This window comes from Ambystoma mexicanum, chromosome 14, assembly GCF_040938575.1.
Source record: "Ambystoma mexicanum isolate Mex_15411 chromosome 14, UKY_AmexF1_1, whole genome shotgun sequence".
NCBI lineage: Eukaryota > Metazoa > Chordata > Amphibia > Caudata > Ambystomatidae > Ambystoma > Ambystoma mexicanum.
Genome location: NC_090940.1, coordinates 38,658,048 through 38,679,927, shown reverse-complemented (window position 1 = coordinate 38,679,927; position 21,880 = coordinate 38,658,048). Strand labels below are relative to the sequence as shown.

Sequence of the window (21,880 nt, the reverse complement as noted above, 5' to 3'; positions counted from 1 at the left end):
TTCAAATTGTGCTTGTGAGCACATGAGGTAAATTGCATCAACAAGGATGTATAGTTGACTTCCAAATCTCTCATGTTCATACGAGTAAAATCAGTTGTCAGGTTGACGATTTGATTCGAATTTATTTGCAGTCTATTTTGTGCCTGGTTTATGCTTAAAGGCATTTTGTATTTCAACTGATTTGTATTTTGTGCATCCCAGTGAAGAATTAAAGCGTTGTGATCGCTTTTTGTTGAGTGCATTATGGATAACTCTACAATATAGGTATGTAGATTTTCTCATACCCATATGTAGTCAATAGTTTTTTTTGAGTCTCCACGGTGCCAAGTGTCTCCCGCTGGGATGTCGCCTTTAGTGCATCCATTTAGCATCACACAATGGCGTTGGGTTAGTTCGTATTCCCACTTGGTTTCTCGGTCAGCTGTTTCGGTTGGCACTTTGGTCCTATCCTGGATGTTACGTACTTTTGCATCATCGAACCAAAAATAGTTCAAGTCCCCACATATTAGGATAAACGAGTTGTCAAAGGCATCTAGGCAGTCATCAATTTGCAAGGTAATGGCAGATAAATAGGCAGAAACCGTTATCATTGCCGGATTCTAATAGGTGTTTATGATCAGCATGTGTTGTTTGGTTTTATTGTCTTTGTTGTCGCTTTTCCGCTCCACGATTAGTGCCTGCACAAAAAGATTAGGGTTAGAGGTACTTATGACATCCCATCCTGCTGCGTTATCAATCATGGTTACTAAGCCGGAGAAAGGGCGGCCAAATAAGTTTTTCCCGGCTGCGTTTAGAAAAATGGAGTAACCATCACTCTGGGGTGTGTCTCGTAACCATGTTTCTTGCAGACAGATTATTGTGCTTTTAATCTGGTTGGGGCAACTTCCTTGAAAGAGATGGCCAAAACCACGAGTGTTCCATGAAGTTAGTAATTGGGTCAAGCTTCTTGACCCTTCGTTATCCTAAGTGTTTTTCCTGGCATTTTTTGCAGCACTTGTTGGGTCAGATTGGCGTTTCAGCACTTTCCACAAGTCAGCTCGATTCGCGATTTTGGTGTTGGCAGAGCGCTTGTTGGTAGCAGGCGAGGCTCTATATAGTTCCACATCTTCAATTCTTTTTTATTTTTTTGGGGGGGGTTCCCCCCCCAAACCCCTGTCTTTCTTGTTAAAAACACCTTTATGTATACAAAACCCCCCAAAAAAATATACATGTAAAAAATGTTTTCGACCCTTTTGTTTTCGGGCCCATTGATTCGATCCTTTTGGCATTCGACCAAAAGGATTCGAAACTTTAACTGGACACCGTGTGGAGTGATGAAGGAGTGGTACCTTTTGGAAGTTTAGTTGAGAACTTTGGCTTAAGGAACAGGGAATTAAGAAGATATGATATTCTGGTAACTTTACTCTCAGAACGGAGAGAAATGATGGATGCCCCATTTTTGAAAAAAACGGAAATTTTTAATATGTTGGAAATTGGATCTCAAAAAGTGTCTAATTTTATGCAGGTTATTCAACCTGATGGGCAATGGTTGGATTCATGGGAAAAGTTACGGTTATCATGGTCAGAGGAGTTAGGCAGGGAACTTACACCAAGAGAATGGGGAAAGATTTGGAGAGTCCCGATGACTGCTAAAGTGGATTTGCAATTACGCTACATACATCAAAGGCTATTGGGCAAAATATATTGGACCCCAGTGCGTATTTGCAGATTGGGGTTGGTTGGTGGTGATGATCGATGCTGGGGTTGTAGGAAAGAAAAGGGTAATCTACTACATATGTTGTGGAATTGTGAGAGGGTGGTGAGTTTTTGGAGGGAGGTTATTGACAGGATTGAGCAAATCTGGAACATTATTTATCCACACAATCCCTTGGCAGTCATCTTACTATTGCCCAGTGGTGGGCAGGATGTACGCTGGGTGATATTGTGCGGGGTGAACAAAGTTTTGCTGGTGGCGGCTAAACAGATATTGAAGGTCTGGCAGACACGGAAGAAACCGACAGTGGAGGAGTGGATTTTGGATGTTAGAGTTTTGTCACGATTTGAAAAAACTATGTATAGTAAACAAAACAAGGAAATCCTTTATGAAGAACCGTGGGGAAGCTTTATTGATCTTTATGGATGATGCTAGATTGGGTTATGGAGTGGAGTGAATTGGTTGATTTTCAGGTAACAAATATAGGGGGGGTTGTGTTTGTGTGGTGGTCTTGTTTTGTGTAGTCTTACTTGTCTGTTGACGTTTGTTTAGTGCATCTGGTTTTGCTTCAGGTTAGTCTTAAGTTTAGTATTGTAGAATATAGAGTTATGGTTTGCAATTCTACTATAATTGTCTTCCGCTGTTGTGTATCTTGTGATTGAATGACCTAGGATGTTGATACTGTTTTGTTGTATCTTGTTGAAAATAAGAAATAAAGAGTTAAAAAAAAAATCATATTCACATCTCGATTCAAATCATTACAAACTATTCTTATCTTATGGACAACATTTAAACCCTGGGTCTGGATTTTGTGAGGCCAATCTATTATGGTGACCAGGAAAGACGCTGAAGTCTAGCCAAACCCAATCACGGTAGGAAGCAGAGCGACTAGGCTTAGTCTCAGGAGGGTGTGAGGGTGGGCAAGAGCTTCAATGAGACACGTGGAACATTCCAATAATTCCAGTTATATTGGTAAGTACAATATACAATGATTTATTAAGCCTTTAACATACACACACTGATCAATGCATCCTTTAGGCAAGTACTGTCATACACCTTACTATAAAATACATATGTACATTCACTATTGCAGAAGCAGGAAGCCGTCAACCAGCAATGAGAGACAAAGTAAGTGGTGTGCAGGACAGGGGACACAGCAATCACTGCGCCCCACAAACTGCCCCACCCCTCTCCTATCTCATCTTGCCCACCACCAGATAGCGGGTAGACTGCATATACCTACTTTTATTTAGCAACTGTTGCCCCACATAGACTCACTTGAGTTGTGAACTGTGTTGACTAGCCATGTCTCACATCAAAGAGACCGGTTAGTTAGAACCATCCTACAGCTAGATAGACTGTACTCTAACTGCACTAGCTAGTCCAGACAGATTTCAAAATATGAGCCTGCATTACACCTCTAAACAGAATTGTAATGATTAACATGCATCACATCTAGATAGTGATGACACTAACCAACCCTTCTAAAATAATCTCGCCCGTCTGCATACACCGCTCCAACTCTATCTAAATGCAACCATACTACTAAAGCACAACAAACCACATGCACTTCACTACATCACAACAAAACAAACCACACATACTGTGACAAATCAACTTCCGGGTTACCAGTGGTCGAGGGATGAATATCGGTTTCTAAACAATCAATCAGCCCCACACCTCTAGTACACCAGAAGGGATCCAAACAAATTGTAATACAAGAGAATTCTAAGATCTCCTCGTCCAATTTTGGTAACGTGGACGGAACGACAGGCTTATCTCCACAAGGTCGTGGATCGTTGGTGAGTTGCAACACAGCGAAAATACAATTATTACCCAATGATGAAAGGGACTGTCCAGTCAAGGTTGTATACTAATATGTACTTTATTACTACTACAACAGACAATTCTATCACACCACAAAAAGCAACCCACCCTGTAAAGGAACACAGAGGACAGACAGTTTCACAAAGGAAATGGATGCACTCTGGATACTGACAGGAGGGTAGTTGGTAAAGTAATCAGTCCTACTGTTCAAGATTATTTGGTTTCAACACCAAAGGGCAGAGGGATTTAACTGTCTCTAGGGGCCTTCAGAGAAGGAGCAGGGGGGCAGAACCACAATGTACCTGGTGCTGAAGAGGTTCCTGGTGCTCGACAGCGTCGAGGCGGTTACAGGGCGCTCTGCCGCGCATGAGACAGAGTTAGAGGCGGGAGACAGCTGCAGGTAAAAGGCAGCAGGCAGTTCTGTGAGCAAGGCTGGACTGATGTCTGCAGGCTGTCTGGCGCAGTGGCTCAGGGCCAGGAATCGTTGTCTCTGTGCTGGTTGGCGGATCTGGAATGCTGGTCGAGTATGTCTCGGACAGCTCTGGTCATTGCGGCGTGATTACAGTCAGCGGTGCAGCCGGATGCGGTTCGAGGACTCGACTGTCTTGAAATTGTCCTTAGAAATATGGACGCTGGATGATGCTTGTGTGGCACTCCTCTTAGCTTCTTCGCAGGGCTCGAGTCCTTTCAAGGCAGACGGCACATAGCTCAGGAGGGTGTTAGCAGGCAACGTCCTTGTCCTTTGTCCAGACACTCTCCGGCACTTCCCACATAGGAAGCTTGCTGTCAGAACCTAGCAGGGCACGCTGTTCCGCTCACCTGGCTCCCACAGAGGCGTTGATCTGAACTGGACAGCTGCGGTCTCCATCAATGTGACGCGTAAGGGCCGAGATGACGGACTGGACTGGCCCACCTAGCTTCGTTTGCTTGGCCCGTAGGAATATTCTTCTGCAAATTGAGAAAGGGAATTAACCACCCTTGGAGTTGAGTGTAAATCCCCCCCCACCCCTGCTGTTCTCCCCACAGATCACCTTTGATGTCCTCTCCTATAGTCTCACCTGATGGTTTGAAAAGAAGAGCTCTCCATCCTGCTTTGAGCGCAGGGGCGCGTTGATAACCAGCTGCTTCACTGGCTCAAAGGAATTGGTGAGTTCCAGAACAATTTTGACTCCGAAAAGTATGTAGTTCGTAAGAGTTCAAATGCCCGACTTTCACTCTTGTCCGATTCCTTGCAGGTTGCAGCTTGACCCTAGTGAAGAGTTCCTCGTGGCAGCTGGTAATATTCTGGTAAGGATTTGTATTTTCCAACACAGTTCGAAAAAATAATGTCAATATGTAACCTGTTGCTTTCTCCCTTATTCAGGCGCTGAGAGAAAGTATGAAGTCTCGGGGAATACCACCTCCGGCGGTAAAATCAGGTAAGTCAATTGTGGTGAGGAGGGTTCCCCTTGATAGTCCCTTTGTTTCACCTTACTGTCCTTTTGTTTCCCCTTAGGGGCCAGGGTTCGGCGAAGATGCAGTGGAAACTGCGCCGACTCGTGAAGAGGAATAGTACCCCCGGTGGTAAAATCAGGTAAGTCTATGGGGGGTAACTAATATTCCTCTGTGTATTCCCTTGGCTCACCTTGCTGTTCTGGTCTTCTCCTTAGGTGCCGGAATGCGGCGGGAACATCCAGGAGGATGCGGTGGAATGTGAAGATGCTTCGAAGGCCGGTGAGTTCAGCGCGGCGCTGCAGCAGGCGAGGCGACACGCATAAAATAACTTGTTTCTTCCAGCTCGAAGGCGCAATGGATCGGGAATTCAGGATCAAAGGTATTGCTCTTGTTCTAACCTTTTCTCCTTCTTTCTCCCTTTTTCTAGGAGCTCCAAACTCGAGGCGGGCGTGGCAGAAGACTGGATGCACACTTGCAGGCACGGTGAGCGTTACGCTGCTGGATGCAGAATAACGCGAAGCGTGTGCTTCTCTTTTGGCGTGATTTAAATAGCCTCCAAAGTAGTCCCAGGTAAGTATTCTTCGCCAGCCCCACCCGAGTAAAAAAAATAATCCCTAGGTCAAATAGTCCCTTCCAAGCCTCATTTGGCTTGGAGCTCTTGCAGCATGGTCTGCATCAGGTAAGTTCTACTCTATGAGTCTGGCGCCTATGGCGCCAGGACTGACTCTCCATATGAGCCTGGTGCCATAGGTGCCATGACCGCACCCAAACAGGGCTTGCTCAAAATAACTTGATGCCTGCTTCCGGGGTTGCTGGACCTGGTCTGGGTCCCCGGGGGTAGGCATCATGACAGCTGTGTGCTGGCTGTGGAGCTGCTAAATGGGTCCTCTGAGTCCGGTATCTATCTGTTCCCTATCAGATGTTTAGGCGAGGGATCTTGCTTCCTCTTGGAACTCCTGGCCTTCCTTCACTGATGGAATATGTAAGGTAGACTGTACCTTCAGCTCAGTCCTTCTTACGCCTTGCAAAGTCTTTAAATTATCTGATCAGTGAGGGACTCGGCCCTCTTTTAAAGCCAAACTTTCGACTGTTCAGAGGATTTTACTAGACCCCTGTATGACCACTTTGCCCCTTTCTCGCCTTTCCCCAAGGTCTTCTGGTAACGGTAGTTTAAACAATAGGGTAATCGCCCAGAGTGTCCCCAGAGTGAGCACCCACTTGGTGCCCAACTCCTCTATAGCTGTTTTTTCCCCTTTCTTATCAACAGTTCTTTGTACTGTTTGTACTTTCTTCAATTTAGCCATTTTTTACTTTCATTCGACACAGTTCAGTTTCTTATCGGCTCGCCCCTCAACTTAACGGCTGCAATGAACCACTTGGCCTTTCTTGTTTCGAGTCTCAAGGCCGGTATCACAGTGGCAAGTTTCTCTCCCCGCTTGGTTATCAGCAGAGGTTATCGGTCTTACGATTCCTTCCGTGGAGGTTTCAGGGCCCTTGCTCGGAAATGGCAAGGTCGCTTCTCTCCTTGTCCCCCTCTTGGTTCCCTTCGTCTTTCTCCTCCTCTTGAACTGATGTGCTGAGTTAGCGCTCTTGTTGTGCGGTCTGCCTTGCTCGTATTGTGCTCTCGTGCTCCACCTTGTATCCCTGTCAGGAACCGAAAGGGCAGACAGGTGTGTGCGATTCTGGTCAATTGTCTGACGCTTGTGTTGGGACGTGTCAGGTAGACGGCTCTGGTGTTAGACCGTCATCCTTTGTGGTATGCGGAAGTGTTTGTGTCGGAAAGGAGTGGGCGGGGGGGGGGGGGAGTGTTTGAATATCTTATGTGGTAGATTGTGGAAAAGATGTTATAAAAAGGGAGATACTGCGTCTCACCAGTCGGTGTCCCTCCCACTTCCACTCCCAAGGACACCCCATCCAGGGAATCCTCCCTCACTGGTACATCCACATGAACTGGATCCAATAGCGATGGCTGTGTCCTGGCCACCTGGATGGCAAATCCCCAGGGACTAGCAAGTGAGACACCTTCAGGTTTCTCACAACAAGTAATTTGATTCAGAAAACTTAGTAGAAACACTTAAAGGAATAGTGCGCTCAAAAATGTTATTGTCCCGAGCGTTCGGGCATGTGACTTTAAGCAAATTGTGAACAATCGTAAAAACATTTCCTATGCACCTTACCACAGTTTTCTGCACTTTTACACATGTGAAATCAGGCAGCGGGCGCGGCCATCTTGTGCTAATCTTATCCGTTTATCCATCACCCTAAGTTCAACTGCCCCTGCGGCAAAAAATAATATTCCCTGCCCCTGAAGCCAACATCACTAGACGCGTACGGCCCATTTCACAATGCGAAGGCACGTCTTGTGTCAACGTTCTCTGTGTGCCAGCTAATGGCGTGTCTCCATGGAAATCGCAGGACGCCTCTTTCATGAATAAGTATAAACAGACCACTTCTCATCAGACAACAGAGTTGCTTTTACTATTGTTTCACTGTCTTTTTTTGTATATCCTGTGACTCGTTTCTGCTCTGTTCAGCTATCTTCATTGCTCGTAGCCTGTGCGAACCGATGCTAGTACTAGCATTACTATCAATTTTTATTTTGTAGTGTAAGGGCAACAATACAGCCCTATCGGTACGAGCCAGAGTATTCTGAGGCGGAATTAGTTGAAAGAGAAAGATGTGGAAACGATGGGGCATCGGACGACAGTTGGGAGGACAAATCACTGGATAATGAGCCTGAGCCTAGTTGCATGGACGATGTCTCCACCTGGTGTACCTGCAATCGGTGCAACATCATGCCAACCGAGGAGAACTGCTGCTGCAAAGAAAACTCTGGATGCTTGGCCTACATATCAGAAGGAGACACACCACCGCTATGCGTTATGGAGCTGCATGACTTCAGGGAAGCCTGCCTCACACGGTCTGTGTTTGCGGATTATGATGGTGCTTATGCCCGAACTTCGCGCAACAGTTCGCCCTCACAATCCAAGTAACGATTAAGTTTACTCTAGATCTGATGTAACTTGTGAAACCTAAAATTTTATGTTTGTCTTCTATATTATCGTAACTTTGATCTATCACTGGCAAATAAATGTAGTCTAGCAATTCAATACATCTCTCGCGATTTGGGGAAATCATAGTGGCCATCTTATGTGTCTTTCACGTACAACAATGAAACAACATTTCTCTCTCCCCCAAACATTATGGATGGCATGGGTGTTCAGTTTTGTAATGAGTCTACACTTTAAAGTCGACTGATCCATGAAGTCACATGTGTACTGGCAACTATGCCATAGGACTCAAGATTGCATTTTCAACTAAGGTTTGTACACTTATGTTCATTCAAATACAGTTTGTATGTTTCTCTTACACGGGTGGTACAGGCTGGTGGCCTATCATGCGTTTACATGGTGGCTTCATGGGAGGCTTGGATACCGCGTTCGACAAGTAATACCAGCCTGTGTCATTGGTGCCATTCGAGCCAAATTCCCCAGTGACAGCGGTCAGTACAGGGGATTTTCCCGTACTGTGCTGCAACCCAAAGTATACAATTTGTAGTACATTTGTGTCATTAACATCAGCAACAAAATAAAATAAAAACCATCTTTTATGAATTGTTTACATTTTTCATTGAATCAAGGACATGCTCACTTGTCCTGGCAGGGCGGGAACAGCCAAGGTGCCAAACACCATGTACACTTCAAAGGTATATTCCGCACAGGGGCCATTGTACACATGGCATCCCTAGACCCAGTGTCTCCAGGCTCCCCGATTCAGACCGCCCCAGAAACATGTCGCTCATTCATATACACACCCACTTTTCTAATTCGTCATAAACCCGTTGATACTTATCCTGACAACATCTGTGAGCACTGGAAGTCAACGTGTGATCGTGCTACCTGTTCTCCAGCTATTACTACCCTGCTTGCTGAATCTAACTGTTTGTTGGTCAAGGTAAGAGCTGGTCACCTAATCATCTTTTTCTGTTCTCAAAATGTTATTTATATTTCAAACAAATGTACCCAGAGTAATTTTCATTCATCTCAATGACTTTACCATTGTCTACTTTCTAAAGTGTTCAGATCTCGATATATAGCAAATTTCATCAGTCAGTTGTGATAGAATTGAATCTTTCTCTGACCATGTCTATAAGCATGTTTCCTTTTGCATAGAAAACTTTGATATCATTCTATCATTCTCAAGCATTGAGTAGAATTTTAAAATAACTGTGTACTTTTTTAATACAGATTTTTCAAGAATGCCTGCTTGCATGGTTTTCGGTTGCCGTTCCAAGAGCCATGATAAAAGTAACGGCACAATCATGCATACATTCCCGAGGAATATAGAGCTAATAAGGGAATGGGTCAGATATTGTGGATTTCCGGTGGACCAGCTTGAAAGTAGAGCCCAGGATGTCTTGGGGGACTTCAGGGCCAATGTATTCTGCATCTGCAGCCTGCACTTTACCCCGGATATGTATGACCAATTGCAGTACACAAAAAAGCATCGACTCAGAACGTCTTGTAAATTGCTTCCAAATGCAATTCCAACTCTATTCATGAACACGCTGGACCAGGTGAGTTCCGGATGATGAATTAGCTGTAGGCTTTGGGGTAATGAACAGGTAACTACATGAACGGATTGGTGCTTTCGGTGTAAATGTTTCTCACTAAACTTTGCACATTTATCTAAACTTTGCATATTTATCAGATTGTATTACTTTATAAGTATACCACATTTTGCTAGACATCGGTCCCTGGTTTTAGGAGCATCATAGAAAGTAATTTTGTCCACAGAAAACTATGCCATAGTGCCCTTCGAAATAAGCATAATCTTTTCGTAATCGGTTGCTTCATATGTCAATTCTTTTAGGAGAGCATACTGACGAAGCACAGACCCTTGCTAGTGACGACATCACTGACACGTCCATTATACCAATGGTGAGCCATACATACTTGCAGTAGTTCATATTATCGAGAGTTGGAGCTTCCCACAGATCTAATGCAAATCTATTTATTTTTTCCAGGGTCAACAAATTTGAGCGCCTATCAGGTAGTTTTATTTTGCTTTTTAATTACAAGAATGTATTATGCTTGGAATTTTAAATAATATGAAACACTTCATGTATGCTCTCGTTTGTTTACAGAAGGTTTCATTCATGGGTTTCTCTTTATATGTACAATTGTCTGCATCCTATTGTGTCTGTTCAATTTCACAGTTTATCCATACGAAAACAAATACTTTGTTACAGTGGGATGCTGGTTCTTCAACTACAATTACATCATCCTTTGGAGCTGGTCCAGAGTATGAGGTGTGTGTACTTACAGTTCCCTTGAATGAAAGAAAGTAAATCCTACATTGGATATTATTAGACTGGGACATTCATATAAACGTGCAGTGTTTCAAACTTTTATCATTTCAGTTCTAACGTTACAATTTCTACCCTAATGCAGTATACAATGCAAAATGCTTGAGTGTAACATAACAATCAATAGGTTTTGCACAGTGATCTCTGATCGAGTACACATGCCATCAATTAAGTGAAATTCGAAAAGTCTATTTTGACTAAATGACGTACACCGTTTACGATGGTATGTATGTAAGCAATGTGTGCGATGAAAGACTTTGATTTCTAATATAAGGACTTGTTTTTTTAATGAATATTCTATTAAAGGAATGTATACAAGGTCGGGAATTAGAAGAGGAGGCACATGGATCAGAGATGATGGACCAGCTTGCTGGTGCGTTCGTTACAGAGAGGACCACGGTTTCACTGAAAATCAAGAAAACAAGGATAAATTAAAAAAAAATAGTTTTGTCAAAGTGTTTTGAGCTGGTGTTTTCTCCATACATTTTTTTTAATTTAAAGTGCTATCTACTGTATGTGTGATTTACATTGAACATGTTTTTACAAACCAATCTCCTAGAGGCCCAGAAGGAAAAGAAGTATAAAGATACAGACAACAAATGAAACCAAAGATGCTGCTTGCCAAACAGATTTCACCATGGAGCAACTACTATTTAAGGCGCAGCGTGGTCTAGTCAATAAGCAGACTCAATATGCTTATGTCCAATGGCCAGAAAATTAATTGAATGTGACAGGCGAAGCCAACAAAGTGTTGTTGGGCCATTGCTACAATGTGAGAGCTATACAAGATGAAACTGAATATAATGAAGATTCATTGCAATTCCTCGAGGACCACTCGACACAATCTACACCAGCAAAAAAAAGGTCCACCCAATAAACATTTGTTGTTGACGGTTTCTCCAATTCATGTGCAAATAACACCAGCTGAACTAACAGACTGAAGCTTCAACGCAATTGTCTGAGGAACTTGCCAAAGATCTCGACTTCAGTTTGCCTTGTTTGGGCGAAATCTCCACCACAGTTGAGTCACAATCCACCATCATGCAGTACGATTCGTTAATAAAAGGAGCATAAATACATTGTATTCGACAGATGCCTGGTGGAGATTATACTGATGCTGAAATGTGTGCATGCAGCGAGTGGCAAAATATGCGGGGAGCCACTGGCGATTGGTACTCGTGTAGTACAAGGCACTAACCTGAAAATCCAAGCCACCTGTGCCCATCTCTATCATACATTTTCACGGTCTGCTCAAGCGATGCTGGGCAAAGTGCCAGCTGCAAATCTACTGTGTTCAGCAGCTCTACTTTTCAGCGGTTCTACTTTTAGTAAGTTGTCCAGTTTCTGTGAATTTGTGGGACTTCAGTTCCTTGCTAAAACGCAGTACTACAAATATCAAAGAGAATGTTTATTCCCCGCTATTATTCAAGCCTGGAAAATGTTACAAATGTCAATCGAAAGGCAATTCTCTGGGAAGCGGTTGAGGCTAGCTGGCGATTGACAGTGTGACAGCTGAGGATTTTCAGCAAAGTACTGCACATAGCACTTTCAGGACATGGAAACTAAAAAGAAATGGTTAGTTCGGGGGTCGAGCAGGTGTCCGAATGTATATCCTCAGTGGACATGGAGAAACATGGTTTCATAAAATCCGTCGAACATCTTCAATCGAGGGGAATGCAAATAGACCTCATAGCCACTGACAGACATGTTTCAATAGCCAAGGCAAGGCGAGAACAGTTTCCAAACATTCGCCATCAATTTGATGTATGGCACGTTGCCAAATCATCCAATACAGAAAAAAATCACAGCTGCAGGTTAAAAAAAAAAAAAAGGGTTCTGAAAATATTTTACAGTGTCCCTGTCTATCAGCAACCATCTTTGGTGGAGCTCCAAAACTTGTGATGGGTCTGTGGAAATTCTGCTAGAAAAATGGCGCTCATTGATGCACCACTGTTCCAACGTTCATTTGTGGACAGAAAACCAACATTTTCACCAATGTGCCCATGGTATCTTATCAGAAGAACAGTAACGCAAGAAGTGGTTGGTTCCATCTTCACCTCCACACAAAGCTCTTGAGAAGATCGTGTTTGATAAAACTCTTTCAAGAGACCTGAAGAGACTCCCAGAATTCTGTCACACCAGAGATTTTGAGGTGTTCCACAATATGTGCCTAAAGTACAGGCCCAAGAGGTTGCATTTCGGCATAGACAGTATGCAATATCGAACATTACTAGCGGTATTGGCGCATAACGAGAACAAAGGTAGACAACAATCAAGAACTGCAGGAAGCTTTGGGATGCTTCGTTATACAATGGCCTTTGCAAAAAGAAGCAAAAAATGGGTGGTCAAGCAAATATACCAGGAAATGGAATTCCATTTTGTGAGAGATCTCACTTTGACTGTGTTGGAAATGCACACTCATGGAATCGATCATGATTTCGTTCCTAGCACTCATACATTGCCACAAAACATTGCAAACGTGCCCTGTCCACCAAAAGCGGACCTTGTTTAACAGTTGACTTCCCGTTTTAAATGATTACCAACGGTGTGCATCTTCCACAATGTTTGTACAATGTACATGACCACTTGAAATCTATTTAAATTGAATTTCAAAGCTATTAAAACGTCCAAATTGCCTTTTCAAATGTATCCTCCGTCATTTTTTTGTTGTTGCAAAAAGTGCCTGTTGGGGGATGCCATACAGTGTAACTCTGTATTCCTGCTTCCAGCTTTCGGCCCGCTCTTGTGGGTCCTTCACTGATCAGGGCACATGAGGGTCAGATGGATATCAGCATGAAAGAAACCGCGGGGTCTGCAGTTGCCTTAGCATGCACGTGTCCAAATAGATAGAACAAATACAACTCCCACTAAGGAAGGAGACCTATGCAAAATAAACTAGGCTGCAAGAACTAATGACTAAGCAAAACACAGCATGAAAGGGTGCTATTGGTGTGAAATCGGTGCATTCCGACCTATATTTTTATGGGGGCATATGTCAGAGGTCGTTGCTTTCGGATGCCTCATCAGAAGGGCTGATCTTTGATTTGCGGCCTTTGGAGTCTTACATTTTCAAACAGTGGAGACAGGTGTTAGTGTTACCAAAATATATGACCACTCTAGATTAGGTATATGGTAGGTGAATTTGAGGTGGTGCAGGGGTAGGGTCTGGTGACCAGATGCGTTCCAAGGAATAGGGGTCATGGGTTCAGGGGACCATGATCTGGCAGAGAGGGGTTAGAGATGGGATGAGTAAGTCAGCAGAAATTGATGGGGTACTAAGGTTGAAGCAGGCCTGGCGGTCACATTCTTGGATGAGCACAGTTTGTCAGGGCTCGATACTCGCTACTTGAAAAAATTAATAGTTGCATTTCCGTGAGAACAGGACACGCAGTGAGCTGACAGAGGGGGTGGGGGCTGGCTGTGCGTGGCACTGGGAGAGGGAGAGTGAACAGTTCGCCAGAGGGGCAGATGAAAATGAAGGCGTTAGGAAGGACACAAATGTATAGTATACACATTAGCACAGCGTTAATACACTTATATGAAACATGAGTGTTGCAAATAGGTGTTGGAAGGGTGGCGATGTCTCCCACCTTAGCTTGCACATCATTTGCCAGGTACGAGAATGGTGCAGGGGGGCAGGATATACCACCTCTCCTCCAACATGTGTTAGTGCACAGAAAGTTCAGTGGAGATGGAAGGGCACTTGGATTCATGACTTGTCAGTGTCTCACGTTCTCTGCAGTGAAAATTCCCCCACGAAAACAGGGCAAAAGCAGATGTGATAATGGGGAGGAATATAACAAATTGTTGTCAGAAAATAACGAAATCACTATTAATGTAGAAGAGTAAAATAGTATTCACTGTAGCGCAGCATTGGTGGATGCCAGCAAACAATTTGTTTGTTTTTCAAAAATATTTCAAATTCCATGTTAGTCGGCAGGGCTAATCGCTCCCATGGGAGTGAAGGTCACTGCGTTTGATGTTGATTGTGGTCTGTTCACACCGACACATGTACAGTAGGTTTTTGATTTGTGGCTTTCCATCACCAAAAGGAAAACTATGAAGGTTCAATTGTTGTTCGCCCTTGGAAGAAAGAGTATTCGCTTTGGAATTAATGATGGAAGGTTTGTAATACCCACAACAATGATAACATTCACCATTTCAAAACTGGAGAAAGGAACATGTAATTTCATTTTATGATAACTGTTCATCCGAGCGGACACTCTGCATTACGCCAAGAGTATGGAAATACCAAATATAATGTAAGTTTTACTGTAGACGAGTCCATAGAGGAACGAGCCAAGGTTTCATTTTCTGACCGTTATTGCTGGATTACATTGTAATGGGTTGTTGTCATGACCCTTGGCCCTGGCCCTCACTGGCACGTCAGCCTTCCAGTTAGGGCCAGGCCTTAAAACCTCATCCAAGACTCTCTTGAAGTCAGTCCAGGCTCATAACCATCATGAAGACCAACATTAGAATGGGACTATTTACTTGGGACTATTTAACTGGGGGGGGGGGGGGTTCAGCCAACATGGAGACACACACATAGCTCAGTTACAAGGAACTGAGCTATGCAGTCTAGTCTTTTGGGTGTGGCAGGCCTGGGACTACTTTACCTGGACTACCTTGGGTGTGGCAGGCCTGGGACTATTTTACCTGGACTACTTTACCTGAGATTATTTAACCACACCCAAACAGCAGAGCATGCTTTGCGTTATTCTGCTGTGGGCAGCATAACGCTCACCGTGTCCAGTTCTTTGATGCCAGCTTACCTGAAACCAAGGGCCTGCAGAGAGAGAAAGAACACTCCGAAACTTACCTGGAACAGTATCCCGTCTTCAATCCATCGCTGACTTCAGTCCCACTCACCTGAAGGTACGAACTCCATCATCCGGCACCGCATGCATCCTGGAATACCATAAACTGGAAAGAGGAGAAAGAAAGACAGCATTAGTAAGCGTGTACTCACGTTTCCTCCCGAATGAAGAAAGCCACACAATTCTTACCTGGGTAGTCTTCTCCCGGTCAGTATCATTGCTGGAACATTACAGCGCTCGGCGAAGAACATCGCAACCTGCAAGGCGAGAAAAGACACAGGTTAGCAATATAAAAAGGCGAAACAGCACCGCGCATCGCGCGTTACTCACCGGACAGCATTGCGCACACTGCGCTTTCGCCTACCGGCCCATGCTCAGCTTCAAACTGCATGACAACACCAAAATACCTTTCCATAACTACAAGGAAAGAAGCAAGACATTATTATTTGAACTAAGAGGAACCTTAGAACTGCATATAAAGACTGTAAAGCAGCAAACCTACAGAGTCGCAGCAGGCCTGGATTCCCACAGGGGGGCTTGCACCAATGAAGTTACTTGGTTGCTGCTTGCCCCCTACATCTACGTGCCCCTGCCACGAGGAGCAGGACGGAGAATCCACCTTTTACAATATTAAGGTGAGGAGAAGGCCCAAGGGGGAGGAAGGAGTTGAGGCCAAGGGAGGTGGGAAAACAAAGACAATCTGGTATTGAATCCAGCTCTCCTATATTGCAGACCCATCTTTAACCAGAGGCCTTACCAAGGGACCGGGAGAGGGTTCGAGAGTGCAAATCATCCAATCAGGGCTGGGTGGCGTCCTCATGGATACCAGGTGAGTGTAACAGTTGTTGGTTGGGGCAGATTGTGACGACACGCAAACGCAACCTGTGTGTATTTGTCTTTGTCCGGGCCACATGGGCAATCCAGCACCGAAATGTATGGAGTCCACGTCTGGGTTCGCCCATGTTGCACCAACGCCAAGTTCGTTGCTAATATTCCGTTAAAATGCCGTCTATGTGTTCTTCTATTTCTTCCGTCACCTACCGCATCCCCATCCCATTGCGAGCTAAACATACTCCACAGCACTAACCTCTCAAGCACATTGTGTACTCCAACTTTACACAATGATTTCTCTGCGTTTCCATTGTTTCCGGTTTGTGTTCCTCATTAGTTTTCACACGTTGCAGAATGAATGGATAAATGGATAAATTAGAATAAAAAATTGTTATTGAGACACAGTTCTGTTATGTTTTTTACACAGCTACATCCTACCATTCTGTAAATGTCATCTTTTCCAGATACCAATTGATGGCTTCTTCAGCAGACGGTGGCAGATACACCTAAATGGCTGGCTAACTATCACACTGTTGTGGGACGATCGTACCGCGCCGATATGCCCTTTCGCGGTACCAGCGACCAGGCGCAATCTGACAGTTTATGGTGCTCTAGCAAGAACCTGATACCGAAGCCTTGCGATTCATGGTGCGTCCAATGCGCTTCTTCTACCAAAATGAACACTGTGTGCCTCATGATAAAGAATTGATGTTCGTAAACAAAGAAATTAAATATTTGGCTGAAAATGGAAATTGGCTGATGTTCTCGGAGCATTTATTGTGAAATAAAAGCACATTATAAATTGCAGAGTATTAGTGTTACCTTTAAAAATAGTATTTCTATTCCAATTTGGGACGGCTGTGCTGTGAGAGGATGTGTGTGTTGATATTCCGGATTCTGCGTCAACTAACGTTAAGACGTAGGTGATGACTGGGGGCGTTTGGTTATGCTGCCCACCAACGTCATGAAAATAGGTGGCGAATATCGCTAGGAATTGTGACGTCAGCTTCATGGGCGGGGGATATGATTTAGTGCCGCAGGGGCACGAACTTAGGACGATGGATAAACAGATAAGATTTGCACAAGATGGCCGCGCCCCGCTACCTTATTTCGCATGTGTAAAAGTGAGGAAAAGTAAAGTAAGGTGCGTAGGTATTTTTTTTTTTTTTTTTTAAGATTAATCACAGTTTGCATAAAACCACATGCCCGAACGCTCGGGACAATAACATTTGTGAGCGCACTATTCCTTTAAGAAAAATATGATACGAGTCATTTATAAACATGCCTGTATACAAGGGTTTCTAGGCGCAACAAGACAAGGGAGGGAAGACCAAACAAACAATCGTACTAGGCCTTGTGTCATTCAGATTGTGCAAGTGAGGTAATGCAAAGTGCTGGTTGGGCAAGCAGAGGGCAACTGCGAGGGAGAGGGAAGGAGGAAGTGCAATCAGGGCAGCATTGCTCTGAGTAAGTGCAGCCAGGGTGGCACGGCTCTGGGTAAGTGCGCAGAAGCAGGGGACTGTAAGGCCTTTGGCCTGGAAGAAAGGAAAACACATACTTACCTCTAGTAACATAGTACAATAGTAGAATAGTAAAATAGTACAACTTTTAAACTATCACAAACACAAGCTTATTGAACTTACCTACAGAGACCCCATTCTGGTGAGAAACATTTAGTCTCCTGTAACTTTGGGGCACAATACACATTCATCTTGGGGTTTGGACCTCTTAAGATAGGTTATTGTCTTGTGATCTGGTTCCTTCATTGAATGCATCTGAAATAATTACCTGCTCTCTTAAGTTATTTGATGTATATTTGAACCTATGGTGAACACATAGATTTGTATCATGCAGTAATACTACCTGTTAGATTCATTTTTCAGAAAGACTTTAATAAGTAACTGTATATGTATACAAGACTGTCTAAATGGAACTTCTGTGTGAACTCATTGACGGGCCCCGACCCCCCCCCCCACACACTCCTGAGAGAAGCCTCGACTGCTCAGCCATTTACCCCGATTAGGGTTTGGCTAACCACTCAGGAGGTCCCGGTCCACTGTAACTAGGGTGACCTAAAATCTATCCACCAGGCCAGATTTTAGAAATCAACCATAACCATGTGTGGCACGGAGAAACTGCACCCGATGAAAACAGAGTGTTACATTTTTCTACAAATTACCAAGACACAAAATGCCAAATTCAGGAGAATGTAAAGAGGAGAATGATGGAATTAACATTGATTTTTGTTGTGGAGAGAGATTGAATGCGATTGCCATGCAGCCTTTGGTTTCTATTAAGTGGGGACATTGCTTTGCCCGAATGACCAATATCAAGGAATGGGTGGGGGAGGGGGCTTTCTATGTGAAACTCTCACTGTTACTCAGAATGGGAATCTCATGGGAAGTGATGACATTTAAATTGATCTTTGATTTGAAGACCTATTACATGTTTTCATCTATTTGACAAAGAATATAAATAAGACAAACATGGTTAATTAGTTATTTATTTCTCTCTGAGTAGTTATGTACTGCTCCTGTTCAAAAATGGAAAATCTATCAAAGTTAACTGGAAAAAACAAGTAGCCATGTTGTTCCTGTTCAGGGAGCAAAGTGCTAGCAATACAAATAATAAAAAGCCTGCAACTCTGATGCTTTCTGGTTGAGTAAACTCCTGGATGGACGAAATGGGGCACTTTGGAGAACCCTTGCCCAGAAAGCTATAGGAGCACATAAAGTGATTTGCAGTCTCAGTTCAGGTTTGCGAAAAACCTCAATGTTAACAAAATGAGTTTAAGGCAGAAAGAGGCAGCAAAAAAAAACAGATGGCTCACCCACATCTCACTGCATTTCTAAAACCAGATTGCCATTTTAAGGGGACCTGCAGGGAACAAGCCATTGTTCCATGAAAAGGTAAAATGGCCATCTGCAGGCACTTTTCTAAAAGAGAACACCATCCAGCGAGTTATGCAACAGCCTAGAAGGGCAACCTGCTGGGGAGTGCTGGATGGGATTGAGGATGGTCAGGGGAAGGAGTACACGGTACATTTTTGGTGCCCTAACTCCCAGGGGCACATTACACAGACTTACATAGTTACCAAAGCCTTGGATGGGGAATCATAGGTGGAAAACGCTAGCTTGGTGAACCACTAAGGCAAGCAAAAAACCAAAGGGATAAACACCAGTCTACAAGTTTTGACGTAACCAAATGTGACCTGTCAGACTGGACACAAACCTCGACACGACATAAGGGATTGAGCACACACCCAGATGGGGGCGATCCAGAACTGCGCACGCACGCACACAAATCTGTGCAGTTGCAGTATTAACTCAATGCACCCCTTTTTTCTTAATACTCATTAGCACTTCTTCAATAAAGCATCCCTTTTGCGCTCCAGATGAAGGTCACTCAGAGGGGCGGCAGCTCTTAAGGGATCCAGAAACGACCTGTTACAAAGGGAAGCCATTACATTTAAGGCAAATACCTGTTCTTCAATGAAGCTGTGATCAGTTTCCTGCAGCAGAGAGCCCAGGAGTAGCAGATCGTCAGGGTGACAGAGGGAGGGCAGGAGGGAGGTGGAAGCCACCAGTTGGTTATCAGGTGCCGTCAGATCAGCCAATAGCTCTTTCAGGATAGAACAGACACTCCCTGCAGGTGAAATGAAAGTGGTTATTAAAAGCTACAGAATAAAGACATTTGCAGTTTCCTAAATGTCATTCAGAAAGGGGCCAGCCCGATGATTGCAGCAGCACTCTATTTCAGTAGAAGAACAAGTTACTTACCAACTGTAACGTTCTTTCGACTGGATGTTCCTCCCATGTATTCCTCATCTTAGATATATTTTTCGCCAGCTTGCTGCTTCTTCAGAAACATATTTCACCAGAGGGCGCTGTGCTCGAGGCCGCGTAGCTTGGTCCCTCGAAGGGTGCCATCGAGTGTCGACGTCCTCCGTCATATAAAGGGCTTGAGCCGCGCTGATTGGATTCAGTTCTGTTTTTTCGATGTTAATGGTCGCATCAGTAGTATTATGTGCCGGCAGAGGTCAGGCTCTTAAGGAAGTGCAAAAAACATAAAAACTGTATGGAGGGGTAGGCTGGAAGGGTCGATGAGGAATACGTAGGAGAAACATCCAGTCGAAAGAACGTTACAGTTGGTAAGTAACTTGTTCTTCGAATGGATGGTGTCCTCCCACGTATTCCTCATCTTAGACTCCCGAAGCAGTAGTAATTTGGAGGAGGGAGTACCAGAGTTTTTAATTATGTACATAATGAAGGACAGCTTTTGCAAAAAGTCCCCCTTGGTACGAAGTGGTGTCTAAACAATGTTTTACAAAGGTGTGCATAGATGACCAAGTGGACGCAGCACAAATGTCCTGCACTGGGACACTCCTCTGAAGAGCCGTGGAAGTTGTTATGCCCCTGGTTGAATGAGCCCTTAAACCATCTGGAGGCTCTTTCCCAGCCAATTTGTAACATTCAGATCTAGCCAGAATTATCCTACTGGATAAGGTTTCTTTGGACACACCAAGGCCCAACTTGTGTCCAGTGTAACCGACAAATAACTGATCAGTGTGTCGAAATCTTTCCAGTCTACAGATGTGGAAACTAAGAGCCCTTTTAGGGTCTACTTTATGGAATCTTCCCTCCTCTTTACTAGTGCGCGGAGGAGGATAAGAGGCAGGTAAAGTGATCTTCTGTGACAGATGGAAATCTGAAACTATTTTGGGTAGGAAAAAAGGCTTTACCTTTAAAATAACTTTATCCTTATGGAAAATCGTGTGAGGAAGCTTAAAAGAGAGCGACTACAACTCACTCACCCTGCGGGCTGAAGTTAAAGCCACTAGTAAAACAGTTTTCAAAGTTAGGAGCCTTAAAGGACAAGAATGTAAAGGCTCAAAAGGATCACACATAAGAAACTTTAAAACTAAATTTAAATCCCAAATAGGAACTTGGAAAGGTGTAGGAGGGAACACATTTGTTAACCCTGTAAGAAATTGGATAATTAAGGGCATTTTGAAATATGAAATTTCTTCTGAGGAGCGCTTGAAGATAGATAGCGCTACCAAATATCATTTAATAGTTCCAACTTGGAGACCCGAGTTGGCTAAATGCAATAGAAAAGAAAGCACCATGGGAGTGGTACATTGAAAAGGATCCACATTCTTATCCCTGCACCAGTTACTGAACTTCTTCCAACAACACAGGTATAAGGATTTTATTGCTCGCCTGTCCGAAAGCAAAATCTCCATAACGTCATCCAGGGGGTCCTAATCCTTATATCTCAACCTCTCAGAAGCCAAGCGTGAAGGTTGAGTGTCTTGACCTCTGGATGGAGAAGCAGACCTTCCTCTTGCGAGAGAAGGTCCTCTCTTTGTGGAAGACGTATTGGAGGGCACATGGACAAGTCCAGAAGGTCCGGCTACCACACCCTCCTGGCCCAGTCCAGGGCAATAGGATCATGGTTTTCCTGAACTTTCTCAATCTCCTGATTACATGACGAATCACGGGACTGGAGGAAACGCGTAAGGAGTGGAAATACCCAGTCCACTATGAACGCGTCCGGTTGGCCCTGGTCGCGAACAGATCCACTTGAGGGGTTCCCCAAAGGGCGAAGATCTCTTGAAGGACTTCCTGAGCTAGTTCCCATTCATGGGAGACTGTGCTCTGCCTGCTCAGAGCGTCTGCCGCCGTGTTTAGCTCTCCGGCGAGATGAACTGCCGATAGAGACTCCTTCTTGTACTGCCCAGAACCAGAGCTGCATTGCCTCTTTGCACAGTGGTAGTGACCCTACACCTCCTCTCTTGTTGAGGTAGTACATGGCCACTGTGTTGTCCGTCATTATCAGGACATTCTTTCCCTGTACAGAGGGTAGAAAAGCCTTCAGCGCTAGTCTGATTGCTCTCAGCTCCAA

The 21,880-nt window shown here is 44.2% G+C and overlaps 1 protein-coding gene across 6 annotated transcripts in view; it reads right to left on the bottom strand.

Annotated features, from left to right (window-relative positions):
- HEATR5A (HEAT repeat containing 5A) overlaps positions 1-21,880 on the bottom strand; it is a 704,366-nt gene that overhangs the window by 378,384 nt on the left and 304,102 nt on the right. For all 6 annotated transcript variants that reach the window (XM_069638471.1, XM_069638476.1, XM_069638475.1 and 3 more), the window contains exon 15: positions 19,455-19,618. In XM_069638471.1, the coding sequence (XP_069494572.1) occupies positions 19,455-19,618 (164 nt within the window). The remainder of the gene's footprint in view (positions 1-19,454; positions 19,619-21,880) is intronic.